Here is an 18427-nt window from a genome sequence, read left to right as displayed (position 1 = left end):
GTGGGGTTGGGGGAATAGGGTGGGGGGTTGGGGGAATAGGGTGGGAGGTTGGGGGTGGAGGCTAACCTATTTTTTCCTCTCTGTGTATTGTTACTTTTTGGCTCTGTGATGCGTTAAATTATATTAATTTCTGTATTGAGCATGTAGCCCCCCCAACAGGAATAATTTAGAAAAAAAGCTAATAAAGATTTGGTCAATATCCAACTTTATCATCTGCAATAGTTTTTACAGTAGGCAATAATCTACAGTCAGGTGGTCATTACCAGGTTATCATGAGGTCTTAATCAATCAAATGTATTTGTAAAGCCCTTTTTACATCAGCCGATGTCACAAAGTGCTATACAAAAACCCAGCCGAAAACCCCAAACAACAAGCAATGCAGATGTAGAAGCACGGTAGCTAGGAAAAACTCCCTAGAAAGGCAGGAACCTAGGAATAAACCAGGCTCTGAGGGGTGGCCAGTCCTCTTCTGGCTGTGCCGGTTGGAGATTATAACAGTACATGGCCAATATGTTCAAACGTTCATAGACGACCTGCAGGGTCAAATAATAATCACAGTGGTTGTAGAGAGTGCAACAGTTCAGCACATCAGGAGTAAATGTCAGTTGGCTTTTCATGGCCGAGCATTCATAGTTAGAGACAGCAGGTGCGGTAGGTGCAGGCAGAACAGTTGAAACTGGAGCAGCAGCACGACCAGGTGGACTGGGAACTGCAAGGAGTCATCAGTCCAGGTAGTCCTGAGGCATGGTCCTAGAGAGAAAGAGATAGAGAATTAGAGGGAGCATACTTAAATTCACACAGGACACCGGATAAGACAGGAGAAAAACTCCAGATATAACAGACTGACCCTAGCCCCCCGACAAAAACTATTGCAGCATAAATATTGGAGGCTGACACACTGTGGCCCCGTCCGACGATACCCCCGGACAGGACCAACCAGGCAAGATATAACCCCCCCCCACTTTTTATAGCCCCCACACCACTAGAGGGATATCTTCAAACCACCAATTTACTATCCTGAGACAAGGCCGAGTATAACCCACGGAGATCTCCCCCACGGCACGAAACCGAGGGGAGCGCCAACCTGGACAGAAAGATCACGTCAGTGACTCAACCTACTCAAGTGACGCACCCACCCCCGTCCCAAAGCACTCACAAGCGGCCCAGTCCTCACACAGCAGTCCCTCCCAGCTGCAGTCAGAGCAGGAGATGTTCACCCCTCTGCGTCCAGACTGCAAATGAATCGCGCATGCGGGAAGCCGACGCTGGCTGATGTAAATGTAAAATATTCTTTGTCTAAAATAAATCACTGCACAAAAATAAATCACTGCATTTGACTCACACAGCCTCAGTCACTTACTCACCTTGTCCACTGTGTGTGTGCCTCTCTGTGACATAAGCTAAACATCTAGCTGGCTAGCTCATCATGTCGCAGTCTAAACTGTACACTCAAAAATACAGAAAGGAGTGGGAATCAAACCCTGAATTCAAAGGCTGGTTGAAGCCGTTTATTGGAGATGATACACGTACATACTGCCTGTACTGTCAGGCCGATTTCTACGCCAAACTTAGTGATGTAAAAAAACACATGACAACTCTAAAACATACTCAAAAGGCAAAGCCTTATAACAGTTCCACCCAAAACAAGCTGCCATTTATGGTTAAAAAAAATTGACTGCAAAAAAGGCTGAGGCCACCATGGCATTAGCTATCGCTGAACACTGTTCCATGCTGGCATGTGATCACATTGGAGAAGCATGTAGAGATGCTTTCTCAAGACTCCACTGCTGCTACCCACTTCAAAATGCACAGGACAAAGTGCACAGAAATGATAACTGGTGTTCTAGCATCATACTTTCTGAAAAAGTTGGTCGCAGATGTGGGTGACCAGCGGTACAGCCTCCTCCTCAATGAGTCCACAGATGTAAGTGTTTCTAAGTACCAGGGGGTTGTGATTAGGTACTTTAGTGACACCAAGCAGACAATTGTATCAACATTTCTGGGGCTTGTTGAGTTGGAGAGAGGAGATGCCAAATCTATAGCCCGTGCTGTTGTGGCTTTCCTCGAGAAGTGTTGTCTTAAAAAAGAGAAACTCCTGGGGATAGGGACTGACAATGCCTCTTATGACGGAGATTAACAATGGGGTCCATAAAGTGCTGAAGGAGGAGAATGGCCTCAAATATCTGGTTCTTATTCGCTGTGTGTGGCACTCTCTGCAGCATCCTCATTTGTAGTTCTAAACATATTTAGGGTGTTTTTTAACTCACTTTTGTCTCTCCCACGACGTTATTTCTCTCTCCTACAGTGTCCATCACAATTACATGCACATGGCCAATTATGTAAATTAGGCGATGACATCATTTAGCTACTTTTAGGACAGCCAATAGCTACTTTCCTTACTGAGGAGTTGGCAACACTGCTCCTTGGGACGGCATGGAAGGGCACTAGTAAGCCAGTGACTCAGCCCCCGTAATAGGGTTAGAGGCAGAGAGTCCCAGCGGAGAAAGGGGAACCGGGCCAGGCAGAGACAGCAAGGGCGGTTCGTAGTTCCAGCGCCTTCCGTTTACAACCCTGGGCCAGACTACACTCAATCATAGGACCTATTGAAGAGATGAGTCTTCAATAAAGACTTAACGTAAACTCACGTAAACTCGTACATCGCCTTGGTCCGTACAATTGCCCTTATTTTAGCGCCCCAAAAACGTAATAATTCCAGATCAACTGTAATGTCAATACCATTGTAAAGCACACTTTCTCCCCTTTCCAACATTATCAATTACATGACCTAAACGCTGCCCGTTTCTGCATAATTCAAGCAGGCAATGAGCCCCGTCGGGTCTTTTTTTAAATGGCGGGTGGGGAAGCGAAACTAATGCGTGATAGTGAGAAGAGAGATGTTGTGTGGGGAAATTGCTTTTTTTCACTCGATCTGTCCAACTTATCACCTTATCGCCTCTAAAATGTAAATAAAACACTATAAAGAGTTTATATAATGTGTCATTACATACCTATTTGAAGGTTTGTGTCGAATATGAATCGGGTTTTTAGGGCGGTGCTAAAGTGATCTTAGAAGTAAACAGCGGCTTTGAGAATGATGACGCAAAAAATGACTAGGTATCCCCCCTTACCCCGTCACTGTCCATTTCTTGTTTTTAAAGGATGAGAGAAGTGCTACACCTGGTGGAGAGAGATTGTAAGACAGAAATAGTTGCTTTATGCGTGCTGTACTTTACGACATGACACGGAGGGTCCGTTTTTTAAACTTTTCTCCAATATTATAGAGCCATTACCATGTCGATCAACGCTTGAATAGAAACGTAGTTCACACCCCCGATTTTGAAGTCAACACAGTCGCTACAGTCCAATTAGTTTTCTTTGTTGTCTCGTTTGAATGTTGCGGTTGCACACATTTGTACGGAATGGGGTGAGTTTACGTTAAAGGTCGAGACCGAGTCTGCGTCTCTCACTCACATGGACAGGCAGACAGACCATTCCATAAAAATTAAGCTCTATAGAAAGCCCTGCTTAGCTTCGGCTGGTGGAGGTCCTGTAGAACTATGTCCAGATAAAGCGTCCGGGGTGAAAAAGTTGAGCGAGGGATAAAATGTAACATTGGCAGGTAACAAAGTAACGTCAACAACAAACCGCACAGCAGCACGTAAACCGGAAAGACGTCACTGACAACGTCACTCCAAACGAGGGCTGAAATATTTTGAGCATGCGTGTTGATTTTCTTTGCTGATTTGACAGGAAACGACAGGAAGGTGAGACTGCTTTATCTATTATGGTTTGTATCGTTTTATGTGTTTTACCCTGTTATAATATGAAACAGACTGAAAGGAATTCACGCTTTTTAATACATTGTCAAAGATTTACGTATTATTTGTAAATATACAATTTGCAAGTTGGCTACGTTCATGACTGCAAGTCGTCGACCCAGTTAACGTTAGTTAACCAAGTACACGTACACGTAAGCGTAAACCTGCAGATTTTTTTTGCTATCTAGCTGCTAACTGGCATCTCGTAGTGTTAATTTAGTCAAATTGTGGCCAACGCTTTATTGAACATGTGGTTTTTGTAATCCATTCAAGAAAATGGCAGCTAGTTAGCTAACTAACGTTCTTTCAATTTAACATCTGGTTGTAGATAATCTAACTAGCAATAACGTTAACCAGTTAGCCACCGTAGCTAGCTAGGCAGGCTAACACATCTCATAGCGCCTAGTTCAAAGTTGACACCATGTACACGTATGCTTTGCCTGTTTTTTTTTTATCAGAAAATTGTGGTAGATTGGACTATCATTTTTTAACGTCATTAGCTGACGTTAGATGGCTGTATTTAATTATCCAATACTATGTTGAAATCTTAGTTTTGACACGAATGGATCAAATATTGGTCCTTTTATCCTCACTTAGCATTGCTAGTTGGCACTTCGCTTTATCTTATCATACAAAGGGAATGAGTTTTACAATATTTAGAAAGATAACATTAGGCATATAACGTTAGCCAGATATGAGGCAGCAGGTAGCCTAGTGGTTAGAGCGTTGCACTAGTAACCGGAAGGTTGCAAGATCGAATCACCGAGCTGACGAGTTAAAAGTCTGTCCGTTCTGTCCCTGAACAAGGCAGTTAACCCACTGTTCATAGGCCGTCATTTAAAATAAGATTTTGTTCTTAACTGACTTGCCGAGTTAAATAAAGGTAATAAAAAAATATGCTACTTGTGTATTTTTGTCAGGGATCAATGATTCTTTGAAACAACTGAAGTACACACGCCACTTTTTCACTGTAATACCACGAGAGTTTGTATTGACCACTTTCCTACTCTATTGCAGATGAGGGCCCTGTACGTGTTTGCTCTACTGGGTCTGCTGGGTCTGGGGACAGGAGAGGAGGGGGCTCGTCTGTTAGCTTCGAAGTCCCTGTTGAACCGTTATGCCGTTGAGGGCCGTGATCTCACACTGCAGTACAACATCTACAACGTTGGAACCAGGTATTGAAAAATTACATTGAGTATTAAGACAAGCCATTGAATGTCCGTGTGCTGAAAATGTATCTGTTTTTTTGTTTGCTTCCCAATTCTGTACCCTTATCCCAGAGTGTGAGTTTTCACAATCTGCCTTAACTCTTTCTGAATACTCGCTCCACAGCGCTGCCCTAGAAGTTGAGCTGTCTGACGACTCCTTCCCCCCTGAGGATTTCGGCATCGTCTCTGGGATGCTGAACGTGAAATGGGACAGGATCGCCCCGTATCCTTTAAAGCCACAATCCTAAAATGTTTCAGCTCAACGGCTCCTAAGCACCAATCTTTTACAACGAAGCCCACAGCATACTCTGAAGTTGTATTGTAGTTTCTCAAGTTCAGTTGTCAAACTCATTCTACGGAGGGCTAGTGTCTGCGGGTTTTCGCTCCTTCCTTATACTTAATTGATTAATTAATTAGTAAGGAACTCTGAACTCTCGACACCTGGTTGTCTAGGGCTTAATTGAAAGAAAAAAACCTGTAGACACTAGGCCTTGCATGGAATGAGTTTGACAACCCTGCTCTAGTTGTTTATACCTTAACCCTCCCCAGTGCCAGCAATGTCTCTCATACTGTGGTACTGCGCCCCCTGAAGGCCGGATACTTCAACTTCACCTCTGCCTCCGTCAGCTACCTCGCTCAGGAGGGAGGACAAGTTGTGGTAAGGGAGAGGAGAATCATCTACGCAGATCAGGGCCTGTATTCATAAAGCATTCTAGCAGTAGGAATACTGATCTAGGATAATGTTTTCCCTTTTACATCATAATGAATAAGATTGCATGGACAGCGTGGACTTGATCCTAGATCAACACTCCTATACTGAAATGCTTTATAAATACGGGCCCTAACCTGGGTTGAAATTATATTTGAAATGTTTCAGATACTTTGAGCGTTTGCTTAAGCACTGGCATGTGGTCAGGGTTTGAACTTTTTGTGCTTTTGTATTGGTTCCATTGCAATAGGTAGTTCCATCAAGCAGAGCTGAAGCATTTGAAATGGTATTTGAACTCCTCTGAGAAGAACTCCTCTGAGAGAACTCCTCTGTTCTCTTTTGCTCTCTCCAGTCTGGAAGTTTTTCTCTGCTACATTAATGTGCAGAATGTAGCTTAACATCAATAGCCTATTAGGCTGGTGTTGATATTTCCTGGCAATTGTTTTTATGCATTGTGCACTTACACACATCCTGTTATGGATTTCAAATAATTGGGAGCTCTCGTCAATTCAACTAGACTGATGCAGAGTAGTAATGTTTGTGACCTTTTGAGGAAATTAAACCCCCTTCTGTCTTCCTACAGGTTGGCTACACCAGTGCCCCTGGACAGGGTGGGATTTTAGCTCAGAGGGAGTTTGACAGGCGTTTCTCCCCCCACTATGTAAGTAATTTGTCCTTTCAAAGCATTATGGTTGTTATAGACCTCTTACAGGAGTGTTTGGTGATATACCACATATTTGGACATATTTGGAGTTTTTAACTTGATGCCCTTCGGGCTCATTTCCTGGACCCAGATTACTCTTATTCCTAGTCTTAAATGCATGCTCAATGGCAAACCTTTATTGGAAGCGCTTTTTACTTGAGGAATGTCTCAATCTGAGTCCAGGAAACCAGCCTTTGTTGGACAGAGGCCTAGACTAAAATATCCTTGCAAAAATACATGGCTGTAGTATGTTCATCAAAGAACTAGACTCCATTTCTTGGCATACATATAGTTGCTCAGTATTTGTAGTGTATGGAGGTAGAACAAAGCCAGTACTATGTCTTCGGTACCAGTGTGTTATCGTCTCCTGGTCCTATCCTCAATTGCTGGCACACTTGAAAATAAATGACACGGCCTCTGTTCACCAACCAGTTACCAGCCACCTCAAACAAACTAGACTACAAACAGCCATGTTTAATTTTGTTTAATTCTCCATGTGCTGTTTGTTTAAAATGGAACCCCACTTCAGTAGGGTTTTGCAAGGTTTTTTTACCCCTATTTTTAATGGACAAGTACTTCCCTGTTCAAAATGGTTTCTTGCTGAATTTGACCCAAGCCTTGAATTGGCTGTGACATCACATCTCCTTCCCTCACCCCCCCCTCTCTCTCCAGCTGGACTGGGCCGCTTTCGGTGTAATGACCCTCCCCTCCATTGGCATCCCCCTGCTCTTGTGGTTCTCCAGCAAGAGGAAATACGACTCGCCCAAGGCCAAGAAGAACTGAACACTATACTCTCCACTGTGGAACTAGCTAGGGATGGGGTTAAGGTTTAATAACTTGTACCTTTTCACACTATTGTGCTGACACAAACTGCTGGCTCAGATATTTTCTTGTCACTTTGTCCTTTCCAGCATAGTTTTAGCAACCATGCTGGATGTGTAACCAGACTAATGCTGTACATCTCAGCTCTGCTCAGTAGTGTGAAAAGGGTATTAGTAGATCGGGAGGTGAGTGACTGTTTTTTTTTTTATGGCATAATTACCCATATTGGGGGTAAACGAGAACATGTAATGAGTGATCTGGGAAGATGTGCTTCCTTGTGATTGGGAGATTGAGCTTTGTGGACTATAGCGGTCGATGATGGGCTAGAGGTTTCATTGCTGTTTTTTCTATTCCATACACGCACATGCATTACATACAGTACACACAAAGTCCCACTACAGCCGCAATGCAAGAATGATAAGAATGGCTGCCTTTTTATTTTGTAATTAATTTGAAACCCTCAAGGTAATTTCTACAGAAAGTAATTTCCCAGGTGGCTTGGAACTTCATGTTTTGGAAATAAACAAGCTGGGTTTTATAAAGTGAGATTCTTGTTTACCATTCTCTTTCAATTTTTTTGTGGGGTAGTGCGCAAGTGTACTCTTCAAGGGTATATTGGGGCAGAACTTCTGTAGCTGCATTTTTGGCACACAGACTTGACATTCAGGATGATCAAGCCTTGAGTTAAATAAATATACCTTAATCTGTTTTAAATGTACAGTAAGGCTTATTTCAAATATATTTGATATTGGGGTTGTCAGTACTTTGTTAAATGATAATTGCAGAGAGGGTCTTGGGTGAAGAGTGCTTAGGGTTTATAGTTTGATATAGGGTGGTTATTAAGGTTTACAAGTGGAGTTGTATGATAGGGTCTTAGTAAAGAGTGGTCAGGGGTTGGGTGGAGGCAGTGAAGGCTTTGAGCTGGTTGGCCTCGCTGGGATCTGTTCGTATATGCTGGTGCCTGGGTCATCAGTCAAAGGTCGTTCTGAATGAGGTGGCAGAAAGAACCCAGGTCGGGATGGGGAAGAATAGATGGCATCACCACATCGCTAGAAAAGAGAAAAAAGATGAGCCTAAAAAACGTAAAAATATTTAATGAAATATTTCTTAAACATTTCAAAGTAACTTCCAATTTCTATTTTTTTTACTCTATTTAAAAAGCCTGAAACATTTATTTAAAACCAGCTTATTTCATTTGACAAATAGATGAGCACAACCATATGTTTGTTCCAGTACCTGCACACTTCCGTCTGATTGAGGGGGGCAGGTAATGGCCCTGCGAGGCGGTCGTAAAGGCCGGTTGGGGGCTGTCCTGGCTGGAAGGGGAACATGACTAGGGACCTCTCTCCTTAGGTTCAGCTCTGAATAGAGGTGATGCTGGGGTTCTGCAAATGAGAGCAGATATATTGTAATACATGTATACTGTCATACAGTGCCTTCGGGAAGTATTCAGACCCCTTGACTTTCCACATTGTTCGGTTACAGCTTTATTCTAAAATGTATTACATCGTTTTTCCCCCTGTCAATTTACACACAATACCTCATAATTACAACAAGTTTTAGAATTTTTTGCTAATTTATTAATAAACTGAAATATCACATTGAAATACACTACCAGTCGAAAGTTAATACCTAGTCATTCAAGGGGTTCTTTTGTACTATTTTCTACATTGTAGAATCGTGCACACAACTGGGAAAAAAACTTCAGGAATCGTGTAGCAACCAATAAAGTAAAACAAAGCTAAATATATTTTATATTCGAGATTCAAACACAGCGACCCCTTGCCATCTTTGCACCCTTTCGGCATTCTCTCAACCAGCTTCATGAGGTTGTCACCTGGAATGCATTTCAATTAACAGGTGTGCCTTAATAAAAGTTAATTTGTGAAATTTCTTTCATTAATGCGTTTGAGCCAATCTGTTGTGTTGTGACAAGGTAATGGGGTATATAGAAGATAGCCCTATTTGGTAAAAGACCAAGTCTATATTATGGCAACAGCTCAAATAAGCAAAGAGAAATGACAGTCCATTACTTTAGGACATGAAGGTCAGTCAATACAGAAAATAAGAACTTTGAAAGTTTCTTCAAGTGCAGTTGCAAAAAACATCCAGCGCTAAGATGAAACTGGCTCTCATGAGGATCGCCACAGGATCGAAAGACCCAGAGTTACCTCTGCTGCAGAGGATAAGTTCCTTAGTTACCAGCCTCAGAAATTGCAGCCCAAATGAATGCTTCAGAGTTCAAGTAACAGACAGCATCAACTGTTCAGAGGAGAATCAGGCCTTAATAATGGTCAAATGGCTGCAAAGAAACCATTATTAAAGGACACCAATAAGAAGAGACTTGCTTGAGCCAAGAAACACAAGCAATGGACATTTGCCTTGATCCCCACAGCATGATGCTGCCACCACCATGCTTGACCGTAGGGATGGTGCCAGGTTTCCTCCAGACGTGACGCTTGGCATTCAGGCCAAAGAGTTCAATCTTGGTTTCATCAGACCAGAGAATCTTGTGTCTCATGGTCAGAGTCTTTAGGTGCCTTTTGACCAACTCCAAGCAGACTTATGTTCCTTTTACTGAGGAGTGGCTTCCTTCTGGTCACTACCATAAAGGCCTGATTGGTGGAGTGCTGCGGAGATGGTTGTCCTTCTGGTATGTTCTCCCATCTCCACAGAGGAACTCTAGAACTCTAGATCGGGTTCTTGGTCACCTCCCTGACCAAGGCCCTTCTCCCCCCGATATCTCAGTTTGGCCGGGCGGCCAGCTGTAGGAAGAGTCTTAGTGGTTCCAAACTTCTTCCATTTAAGAATGATGTAGGCCACCGTGTTCTTGGGGATCGTCAATGCTGCAGACATTTTTTGTTACCCTTCCCCAGATCTGTGCCTAGACACAATCCTGTCTCAGAGCTCTACGCTCTGTGCTCTGACATGCACTGTCAACTGTGGGACCTTTATATAGACAGGTGTGTGTCTTTCCAAATCATGTCCAATCAATTGAATTTACCACAGGTGGACTCCTATCAAGTTGTAGAAACATCTCAAGGATGATCAATGGAAACAGGATGCACCTGAGCTCAATTTCGAGTCTCAACAGCAATACTGTTTTTTATTTTCACTTTGTCATTATGGGGTTTTGTGTGTAGATTGCTGATGATTTTTTATTTATTTAATCTATTTTAGAATAAGGTGGTAACGTAACAAAATGTGGAAAAAGTTAAGGGGTCTGAATACTTCCCGAAGGCACCGTATATGTACATTGTTCATTCTAGGCATGGAGAAAAATGGGGCTGTATAAACATAAAATTAAGGAGCAGCTAAAACTTAAACGGAAAAATGTGTAATGGGTAATTTCAGGTCGAATCAGGCATGCCGTGCCTTGCTCAGGCCAATAACAATACCACCCCTGAAAGATAAGTGGCTAGTCTTGTCTTTCACCTTGCCCGCCTGCGCTCCTCTCGGCATCCCGCCAACGCCCCATGGCGTAGAAGTCGATGTGTTCCTTTGCCTCTTCTTCTTCGTGTTGGGCCAGATGAGGGGTTTTCTCGTAGGTGTGCAGGGGCTCCAGCTTCCAGTAACTCGGGTCCTCTGCGGAGCCACTGCCCGTGAGCAGGACGGAGGACGCTGCCACCCCCCTCTGGCCTGGTGGATTGCCCACATTGACTTTGGGAGTTATCTCTGCCTGGGAAAGCATGCTTGGTGGCTTGTTGACCTGGGCGTACAGTGCTTCGGTGTCGTCATCACCCCTCCCACATGCTCCTACACAGCTGACACCAGTTTTTGTCACATCTGGGGTGGGGGCGATCAGATTTGTCACCTGGAAAAAACATTGGTAATGTAGTCCGTAAATCCATTAATAAAGTGGACTTTTTAAGTGGGTTTGTTTAACTTACAAATGTTAAAGTGAGGATAGTTCCTCACCTCCATCAGTTCCCTAAACTGGCTTTCTGGTAGAGAACAGGACTTCTTGAGCACCTTCCTGACCACAGCATACTCTGGCATCCCGTCGTCTGTAGGGGTTGAGCTAGCCAATATCTCTTGAACTTGGACAGTGTCAGGAGCCGAGGGTGCAGTTGTCTCTCCACCTTCATCCTGCAACCCCAGTTTAACTGTACCCTCAAAACTTTCACTGAACTGCGAGAGAGAGTAAAAGAGATACAGAAAGATTGAGAAACAAACTGTTGCATTTGAGTTTACCAAAAAGGATAGTTTGCCACAAAATGTGTTTGTTAGATGTTTATAGGCAAATTAGGTTGTGCCAATGATTATTTCCCTTTCGTTCATGAAGGAGGCATGAGGTGTGGAATATGTACTCGGCACCTCGTCACAGGGCGTGTTGAGAATCTCGTTGAAGGTCCCCACGGGATTCTGGGTGTAGTGGCTGACCAGCTCCTGCAGGCTTCTATGGCGACTCTCCTCCCCAGCGATGAGGTAACATGCCCCTCTGCCACCCTCTTCTTCCTCTATGATGAAATGGCGGCATCTATCCTTTCCTCTGGGGGGAAAATGATGTGTCTATCTAAAGATGTCTTTAGGTATGTGCGTGTGTGTATGGTGTATGTGTGGTTTGTCGTGACTTTACCTGTACGAGAGTACAAAACCAATCTTTGACTCACTGAGCCTGATCAGAAAACGGCCCTGCTGTTTGTCCTTCAGAAGCTCCTCTGCCTCCCTATCCAATCAGTCGATACACACACACACACACACACACACACACACACACACACACACACACACACACACACACACACACACACACACACACACAACCAGAAAGAAAAATTAGAACAATTCAGCTTTAACAAACTGCAAACTGCATAAGCTGTACAAACGTATGTGTCTTTGCTTTGACTCGTGTGTCTTTCTGAACTATTTTCTATTTCGTGTGCATACTGTATGTACACATAGCCGCGGGATGTAGGGGTGCTGAGGGTGCTGTAGCACCCCCTGAATTAAAAAAATTATTTAAAGAAACAAAAAATATTATTTTTATCACAAAAGTTGTGCACTGGGCCTTTAATAGTCCTGTATTAGCAGACCGATATAGCCTTCTGCTATGTTTTCCTCAGCAACCCCCGCCCCCTTATTGTATGTATGTGTGAATGTGTTTGAATATTAATATGACCTGTTTCATTGATTGAATTTATTAGACAACTTTTTAAACATACATAAGAGAGGGCTCCAGCTTCAGTGACTAAAAACAATGACAGAACAATTTCTGTTCGTGTCATAAAATGAGTCAATAGTACAGTTCCATTGCCATAAACAACACTCGACAGGTATATCACCCATGTCTCATTTACCTCTAATATATACAGTACAACGATCAATCCCTAATATATACAAGACAATCACTTTTACACAATATACAACACACTAGGCACCAAAAGTCAGTCCATATGCTATCACAGGCATTATCTTCTCACCCACGTACTGTAGGCCTACTCCTCACTTTCGTGACATGCTACTATTCAGCCATTTTCTCAGTAAGAACTTGAAACCGACCATGGAGGTTACGAATTTCAAGTTCTTTGGAAGACTATTCCAAAGAATGGCAGCTGAGTACAAAAAATGTCCCTCCCCATACCATACTTATCAATGTCAGTTTCACTTCTTCTAGTGGAATAGTTGTGGTTATCCCTGACCAAGTGAAAGTAGTTACATAGGTACCTGGGGACCATACTGTGGACAATCTTATGGACAAGACACAATTTAATCTGAGAGAATCTCTCCTCCAATTTGAACCGTCTGAGGCTTCTTTCAAAGTGGGAATGGTCAAGATGAGTATGTGTATCCCTATATATGTGTTGTGTCATCTGTGGTCTTGTGTGCGCGTATGCGTTTTTATGTGTGTTTGAGTGTACGTGTGTGCATGTGTGTCTGTGGTCTTCTTGCATATGCACTTGTTTCCCTGGATGTGCAATGTTTCTTTATTTCTATTGCAGATAATGTGTACACCAGTATATGTTTCTGTGTGTGCTAGCAGTCTGACAGACACAGTCTAACCTGCGCGTGGCGAAGCCATGTAGCCAGCGGGGCAGGGGATGGCCAGGCTGACGCAGGCGGGGGAGCTGTGTCCTCTCGAACCACAGCAGGGTGTGGGCCCGAAGGGACGGAGACAAGGGCTTCAGGGGCCCGGGGCCACCCAGAGTCAGAGCAGGAGACATCCTCTTCACTACTGTCTGAGATAGGCAGGGATAGAGGGAGATAGACATGGAGGGTTGTGAGATTTATAGGCATATTCAATAGTTTCTCTGTTGAGCTGTCTGGTATCTTTTCATTATTGTGGAGATTTTAAGGCCATATTGAAAAGAAAACAAAAAAGGTGAAAAGGGAGAGCGAAAGAGAACAACGCCCGGTCCAGAAACACCCCCTACCAACTACCACTTCGTGTAGATCTGAAAGGAAAGAGAGAGAGGTAGAGAGGGGGGTGGGAGAGGGAGAAAACGTCTGTTGTTCACACACGTAAGCTTGAATACGTTCCCACAGAAGTTACCTCAGCAGGAGAAGACAGTTATATTTTAAACACTTGATATACACTTGATATGCTATTCCATGCCTTTTTAATTCCAGCATGCAGTCAACTACATGGAAGTGGCCTACATGCCTCCCATCCTGGACATTGGGCCTTACCCGCAGCTCATCCAGTTGGTGCTCTCTGTCACAAACAGCAAGACACTACAGTCACCGGCATCTGATACAACATTACTATGTTGTATCAGGCCTATACAGTCGGTACGGTGTGTAAGTCAAAGTGTGTATGGTATAAACCTTCATAGGTCAAATAAACCCATCATAGTATTTCACCTATCCTTTCCCATTTATGCACATCAAACCGGTAGGATCTTCGAGAAGGCTCTAGAGACAGAATCTGAACTGGGCTGACCCATGCAACACTGAAGTTAGTAACTTTCAGTTCTCTTTGTTTTAACGTTTCATGAAATGGCTGTTTTTATTAACAGAGCCACAGGAAGTTGTGTGTCTATAACTGTACTGTGTGGTTTAGGGTGTAAAGTGTGGCTGATGGTTTCAGACCTGACAATCTGACTGGAGGCTTACGGGAAATCCTCTACAAAGACACAGACATTAGAAACAAGCATTCAAACACAGTAGAAATACACATGTCAATTAGTGCACAGATACTTGTCTGTGTCATGTCTACCAAGCATAGAAAACACAAAGCATGCAAATTTGCTGATCTGGGATCTGAAGTTAAATCTAATTTCAGATTTAAATTCTGTTACCTCATTCTCCTGGCCATTGGTTGGTTTGGCTGGTAGCGCCGCCACCTCCTCCCGAGGGGTTTTGGGGACCTTTAAGCTCCGCCTGGGTTTGATTGGAGGAGTCTGCCGGGTGGGCGGGTCTTGAGCAGAATGCTGGTGTGGTACAAGCTTTTGGGGTTGGATAGGCAGGCAGCTGATTTGCTCCTGTCGCCTGCTTTCAACATCTGCAAACCAACACAAAATAATCTATAAAGCTAACCATTAACCATCACAAAAGTGACGGCTACAGAAAGCATCTTTTTGACATTGAACTAACACAATGTACTGTATATATTTATATATTTTTTATATTGAAATGTTATTTAACCAGGTAAGACCCATTGATATTATCAACATCTACAAACCAACATAAAATACATCTTATATAGCTAAACATTAACCATCACAAGTGACGGCCACTAACACAATATATTTTTTATTTAACCTTTATATAACCAGAAGACATTGAGTTTCACATCTCTTTTAAAAAAGTGAATCCTAGCCAAAAAGCAGCATACATATAAAGTGCCTTCAGAAAGTATTCACACACCTTGAATTTTTCCAAATTGTGTTAAAGCCTGAATTTAAAATGGATTACATTTAGATTTTGTGTCACTGGCCCGTCAAAGTAGAATAATGTTTTGAGAATTTTTTACAAATGTATTAAAAATGAAAAGATGACATTTGTTGAGTCAGTATTCAACCCATTTGTTATGTCAAGCCTAAATAAGTTCAGGAGTAAAAATGTGCTTAACAAGTCACATAATAAGTTGCATGAACTCACCCTGTGTGCAATAATATTGTTTCATTTATTTGAGTAGGGACAGATGCAATAACATTGACACATTGCAATTTACACCATAACATGTTAGCTTGCGCTAATTTACAGTGCCTGTCCCTAAACAGTGTTTAACATGATTTTTGAATGACTGCCTCATCTCTGTAACCAACTCATACAATTATCTGTGAGGTCCCTCAGTCAAGCAGTGAATTTCAAACACAGATTCAACCACAAGGACCAGTGAGAGTTTCCAATGCCTCGCAAAGAAGGGCACCTACAGTATTAGTAGATGGGTAAACATTTTTTAAAGTAGACATTGAATATCCCTTTAACCATGGTCAAATTATTAATGACACTTTGGATGGTGTATCAATACACCCAGTCACTACAAAGATACAGGTGTCCTTCCTAACTCAGTTGCTGGAGAGGAAGGAAACTGCTCAAGGATTTCACCATGAGGCCAATGGTGACTTTAAAACAGTTACATAGTTTAATGGCTGTAATAGGAGGATGGATCAACAACATTGTAGTTAATTCACAATACTAACCTAAACAACAGATTGAAAATTTAGAATACATCCAAAAACATGCATCCTGTTTGCAATAAGAGACTAAAGTAAAATTGCCAAAAAAATGTGCAAAGAAAGTAACTTTATGTCCTGAATACAGAGCATTATTTGGTGCAAATCCAATTCACTGAGTACCACTCTTCATATTTTCAAGAATGGTAGTGGATGCATCATGTTATGGGTATGCTTGTCATCAGCAAGGACTAGGGAGTTTTTTTTAGAATAAAAATAAATGAAATAGAGCTAAGCACAGGCAAAGTCCTAGAGGAAAACCAGGTTCAGTCTGCTTTCCAACAGACACTGGGAGACAAATTCACCTTTCATCAGGGCAATAACCTAAAACACAAGGCCAAATATACACTGGAGGTGTTTACCGAGACAGCATTGAATGTTCCTGAGTGGCCTAGTTACAGTTTTGACTTAAATTGTCTTGAAAACCTATTGCAAGATTTGAAAATGGCAACAACCATTTTGACAGAGCTTAAAGAATTTAAAAAAGAATAATGTGCAGATGTTGTACAATCCAGGTGTGTAAAGCTCTTAGAGACTTACCCAGAAAGACTCACAACTGTAATCACTGCCAAAGGTTATTCTAACATTTATTGACTCAGGGGTGTGAATATTTATGTAAATTATATATTTAATTTTCAATAAATGTGCAAACATTTCTAAAAACATGTTTTCAAAAATATATATTTAATAAATTATGAACCCAGGCTGTAACAAAAAAAATGTGGAATAAATCAAGGGGTATGAATACTTTCTGAAGGCACTGTAGTAACACAACATAAAAAACATAACAATGAATGTAAGTTAAAATGGTGTAAAGTGCATACTTGCTCTGACAATAAATCAATTCAGATCACTTTTAGCATCAACTTCAGATAATGCAATTTTCACATTAGTACAAAGGATTCACTTAGTAGAATAAACACAAAGAATCAATTGTATAACAAACACATTGGTGCCATGAGTAAGATTTGGTCAGTTGATGCCTATTATCTGTTGGTGTCTTAGTGGAGAAAAGGTGGAGTGTAATCAAGCTAGTCAGGTAACTACTCTTGTGTGATGAGTAACCTTTTTATGAGACTTGCCTTAGCTCGCACAGCTAATGCCTGTAGGTTTTAGCTTAGTGGGCTAACACAATCTTCGGCTGCGCAGACAAACCTGTCTATCTCTTTCAGCCCAACAGCAGATCCGTCACTTGGTTTGGTATAAAGCTGAGTGATCGGGCTGGGGAAATGTAACCACTCTCAAATTCATAGATAGAGCTATGGCAAGGACTCACAGTCAGTGAGAATGACATGATCTTTCAAAAACTTTTTTTGAAACTATACATAGTTTGTTAATTAACTAAGACTGTTGGCAACAAAATTGTAAGCAATGGTAAACATGAGCAATGATATTAAATGAATTAGTAATGAAAACATTGTTCCTACATAGTCCTGACTGAATATAAAATTGTTAAAAGTATAAGCCTGACCTTTTAAGCGCTGGTAGTCGAAGTCCATGTTGATGTTTAAAATAGGTTGTTACAAGACAGCTGTGAAAACGGATGTATGAACATCTCTTTCCTCCTCTACATCAACTGTAGTTTGTCTATGTGTGTCTACGAGAGAGAAAGAAAGGGAGAGAGAGCGAGAGTGACAGAGAGAGTGATAAGGAGGAAGGGGGAGAGAGGGAGGAGACATAATAGAGAGATAAACAAGAAGCGTTTTTGTGGGTGGGGGAGGGAAAATGTCATCTTTACCAATTTCTTAATTACATAATGACGTCCTAAGTTGTGCATACATATACCATATGTGATATGTGCATGCATCTACAATTGACATGTATTATTTTTTCAATAAAATAGCAACTGCTCATGGCCGTCACTTTACCCATGCACATTCTGCATTTATTATGTTAGAGAACTGAGAACCCCCCAGGGTGAGTCCACGCACGCACGCACGCACGCACGCACGCACGCACGCACGCACGCACGCACACACACACACACACACACACACACACACACACACACACACACACACACACACACACACACACACACACACACACACACACACACACACACCCCTCTCTCTGTCTCAGTAACAGTACTGCATTCTGTCACTTCTTTCTCTCCACTTCCTTTCACCTAAAAATATCCAAGTGAGTCAAAGCTGTGATTGTCTCAACTTGTCATGTGACTTGGCACTTACTAATTATGAAGTATTTAGAGCTGTTTGTTTTTCTAAGAGCTCATATTATGTCCACAACTGTTCTGTTCCATCAATGTAGGTCTGCTTACTGTATATTACTGTATGAAAAAATACAAAATAATAATTTACTACATTTATTAATCAGGTGTATTCCATTCCTTTTTTATAATTAGTATTTATCTGAATATTAGGCCAAAGACTTGTGGTTATTCCAATGTGAAAGGATGAAGGCAGAACTACAGTAGGCCTAAGCTACTTATAAAAAACAGTTCAATTTTACTTCCACAGAGTGGCGCAAGAACCAAACGCATCCCACAATAATGTTTTGGTGAGAGTACGGCACACGTGCCATAA

At 42.0% G+C, this 18427-nt stretch overlaps 2 protein-coding genes, 1 long non-coding RNA gene and 1 pseudogene across 5 annotated transcripts; 2 read left to right on the top strand and 2 right to left on the bottom strand.

The window, feature by feature from the left end:
* Positions 1–188: 188 nt before the first annotated feature.
* Positions 189–3665, bottom strand: LOC139558556 (uncharacterized). The gene is made up of 2 exons (XR_011671597.1): positions 3291–3665; positions 189–750 (listed from the first exon to the last, which is right to left on the bottom strand). It is a non-coding gene; the product is annotated as an uncharacterized lncRNA (long non-coding RNA).
* Positions 3633–7806, top strand: LOC139558555 (translocon-associated protein subunit beta). Of its 3 annotated transcripts, none has more exons than XM_071373739.1 (6): positions 3633–3764; positions 4836–4993; positions 5151–5249; positions 5576–5684; positions 6319–6396; positions 7111–7806. In XM_071373739.1, the coding sequence occupies exons 2-6, from the start codon at positions 4836–4838 to the stop codon at positions 7219–7221; spliced, it is 555 nt and encodes a 184-aa protein (XP_071229840.1). In that variant the 5' UTR covers positions 3633–3764; the 3' UTR covers positions 7222–7806. The 3 variants fall into 3 exon arrangements, with proteins under 3 accessions (XP_071229840.1, XP_071229839.1, XP_071229841.1); XM_071373738.1 differs by having other exon boundaries at positions 3764–3787; XM_071373740.1 differs by lacking the exon at positions 3633–3764 and adding an exon at positions 3773–3970.
* Positions 6706–6835, top strand: LOC139559459 (small nucleolar RNA SNORA57; annotated as a pseudogene).
* Positions 7668–17509, bottom strand: LOC139558554 (uncharacterized). Its single transcript, XM_071373737.1, has 9 exons — positions 17353–17509; positions 14502–14704; positions 13264–13439; positions 11840–11929; positions 11578–11752; positions 11179–11391; positions 10696–11074; positions 8497–8645; positions 7668–8309 (listed from the first exon to the last, which is right to left on the bottom strand). Exons 1-9 carry the CDS (start codon positions 17378–17380, stop codon positions 8148–8150), a joined length of 1575 nt encoding a protein of 524 aa, XP_071229838.1. The 5' UTR covers positions 17381–17509; the 3' UTR covers positions 7668–8147.
* Positions 17510–18427: the final 918 nt, after the last annotated feature.

Source organism: Salvelinus alpinus, chromosome 29 (genome assembly GCF_045679555.1).
Source record: "Salvelinus alpinus chromosome 29, SLU_Salpinus.1, whole genome shotgun sequence".
NCBI lineage: Eukaryota > Metazoa > Chordata > Actinopteri > Salmoniformes > Salmonidae > Salvelinus > Salvelinus alpinus.
Note: the sequence above shows the minus strand (reverse complement) of the source record. Positions and strands in the feature narration are given on the sequence as shown.

What these genes read in the sequence shown, in the direction of transcription:
- LOC139558555 (XM_071373738.1), top strand. An exon ending in AAATGGGACAGGATCGCCCC is followed by an intron (nt 5,250 to 5,575) that starts GTATCCTTTAAA and finishes AACCCTCCCCAG; the next exon opens with TGCCAGCAATGTCTCTCATA. An exon ending in GGCGTTTCTCCCCCCACTAT is followed by an intron (nt 6,397 to 7,110) that starts GTAAGTAATTTG and finishes CTCTCTCTCCAG; the next exon opens with CTGGACTGGGCCGCTTTCGG.
- LOC139558554 (XM_071373737.1), bottom strand. Translation starts at nt 17,380, where the DNA reads ATGGACTTCGACTACCAGCGCTTAAAAG. An exon ending in CATGGCTTCGCCACGCGCAG is followed by an intron (nt 11,930 to 13,263) that starts GTTAGACTGTGT and finishes CTGATTGGATAG; the next exon opens with GGAGGCAGAGGAGCTTCTGA. An exon ending in GGTTTTGTACTCTCGTACAG is followed by an intron (nt 11,753 to 11,839) that starts GTAAAGTCACGA and finishes TTTTCCCCCCAG; the next exon opens with AGGAAAGGATAGATGCCGCC.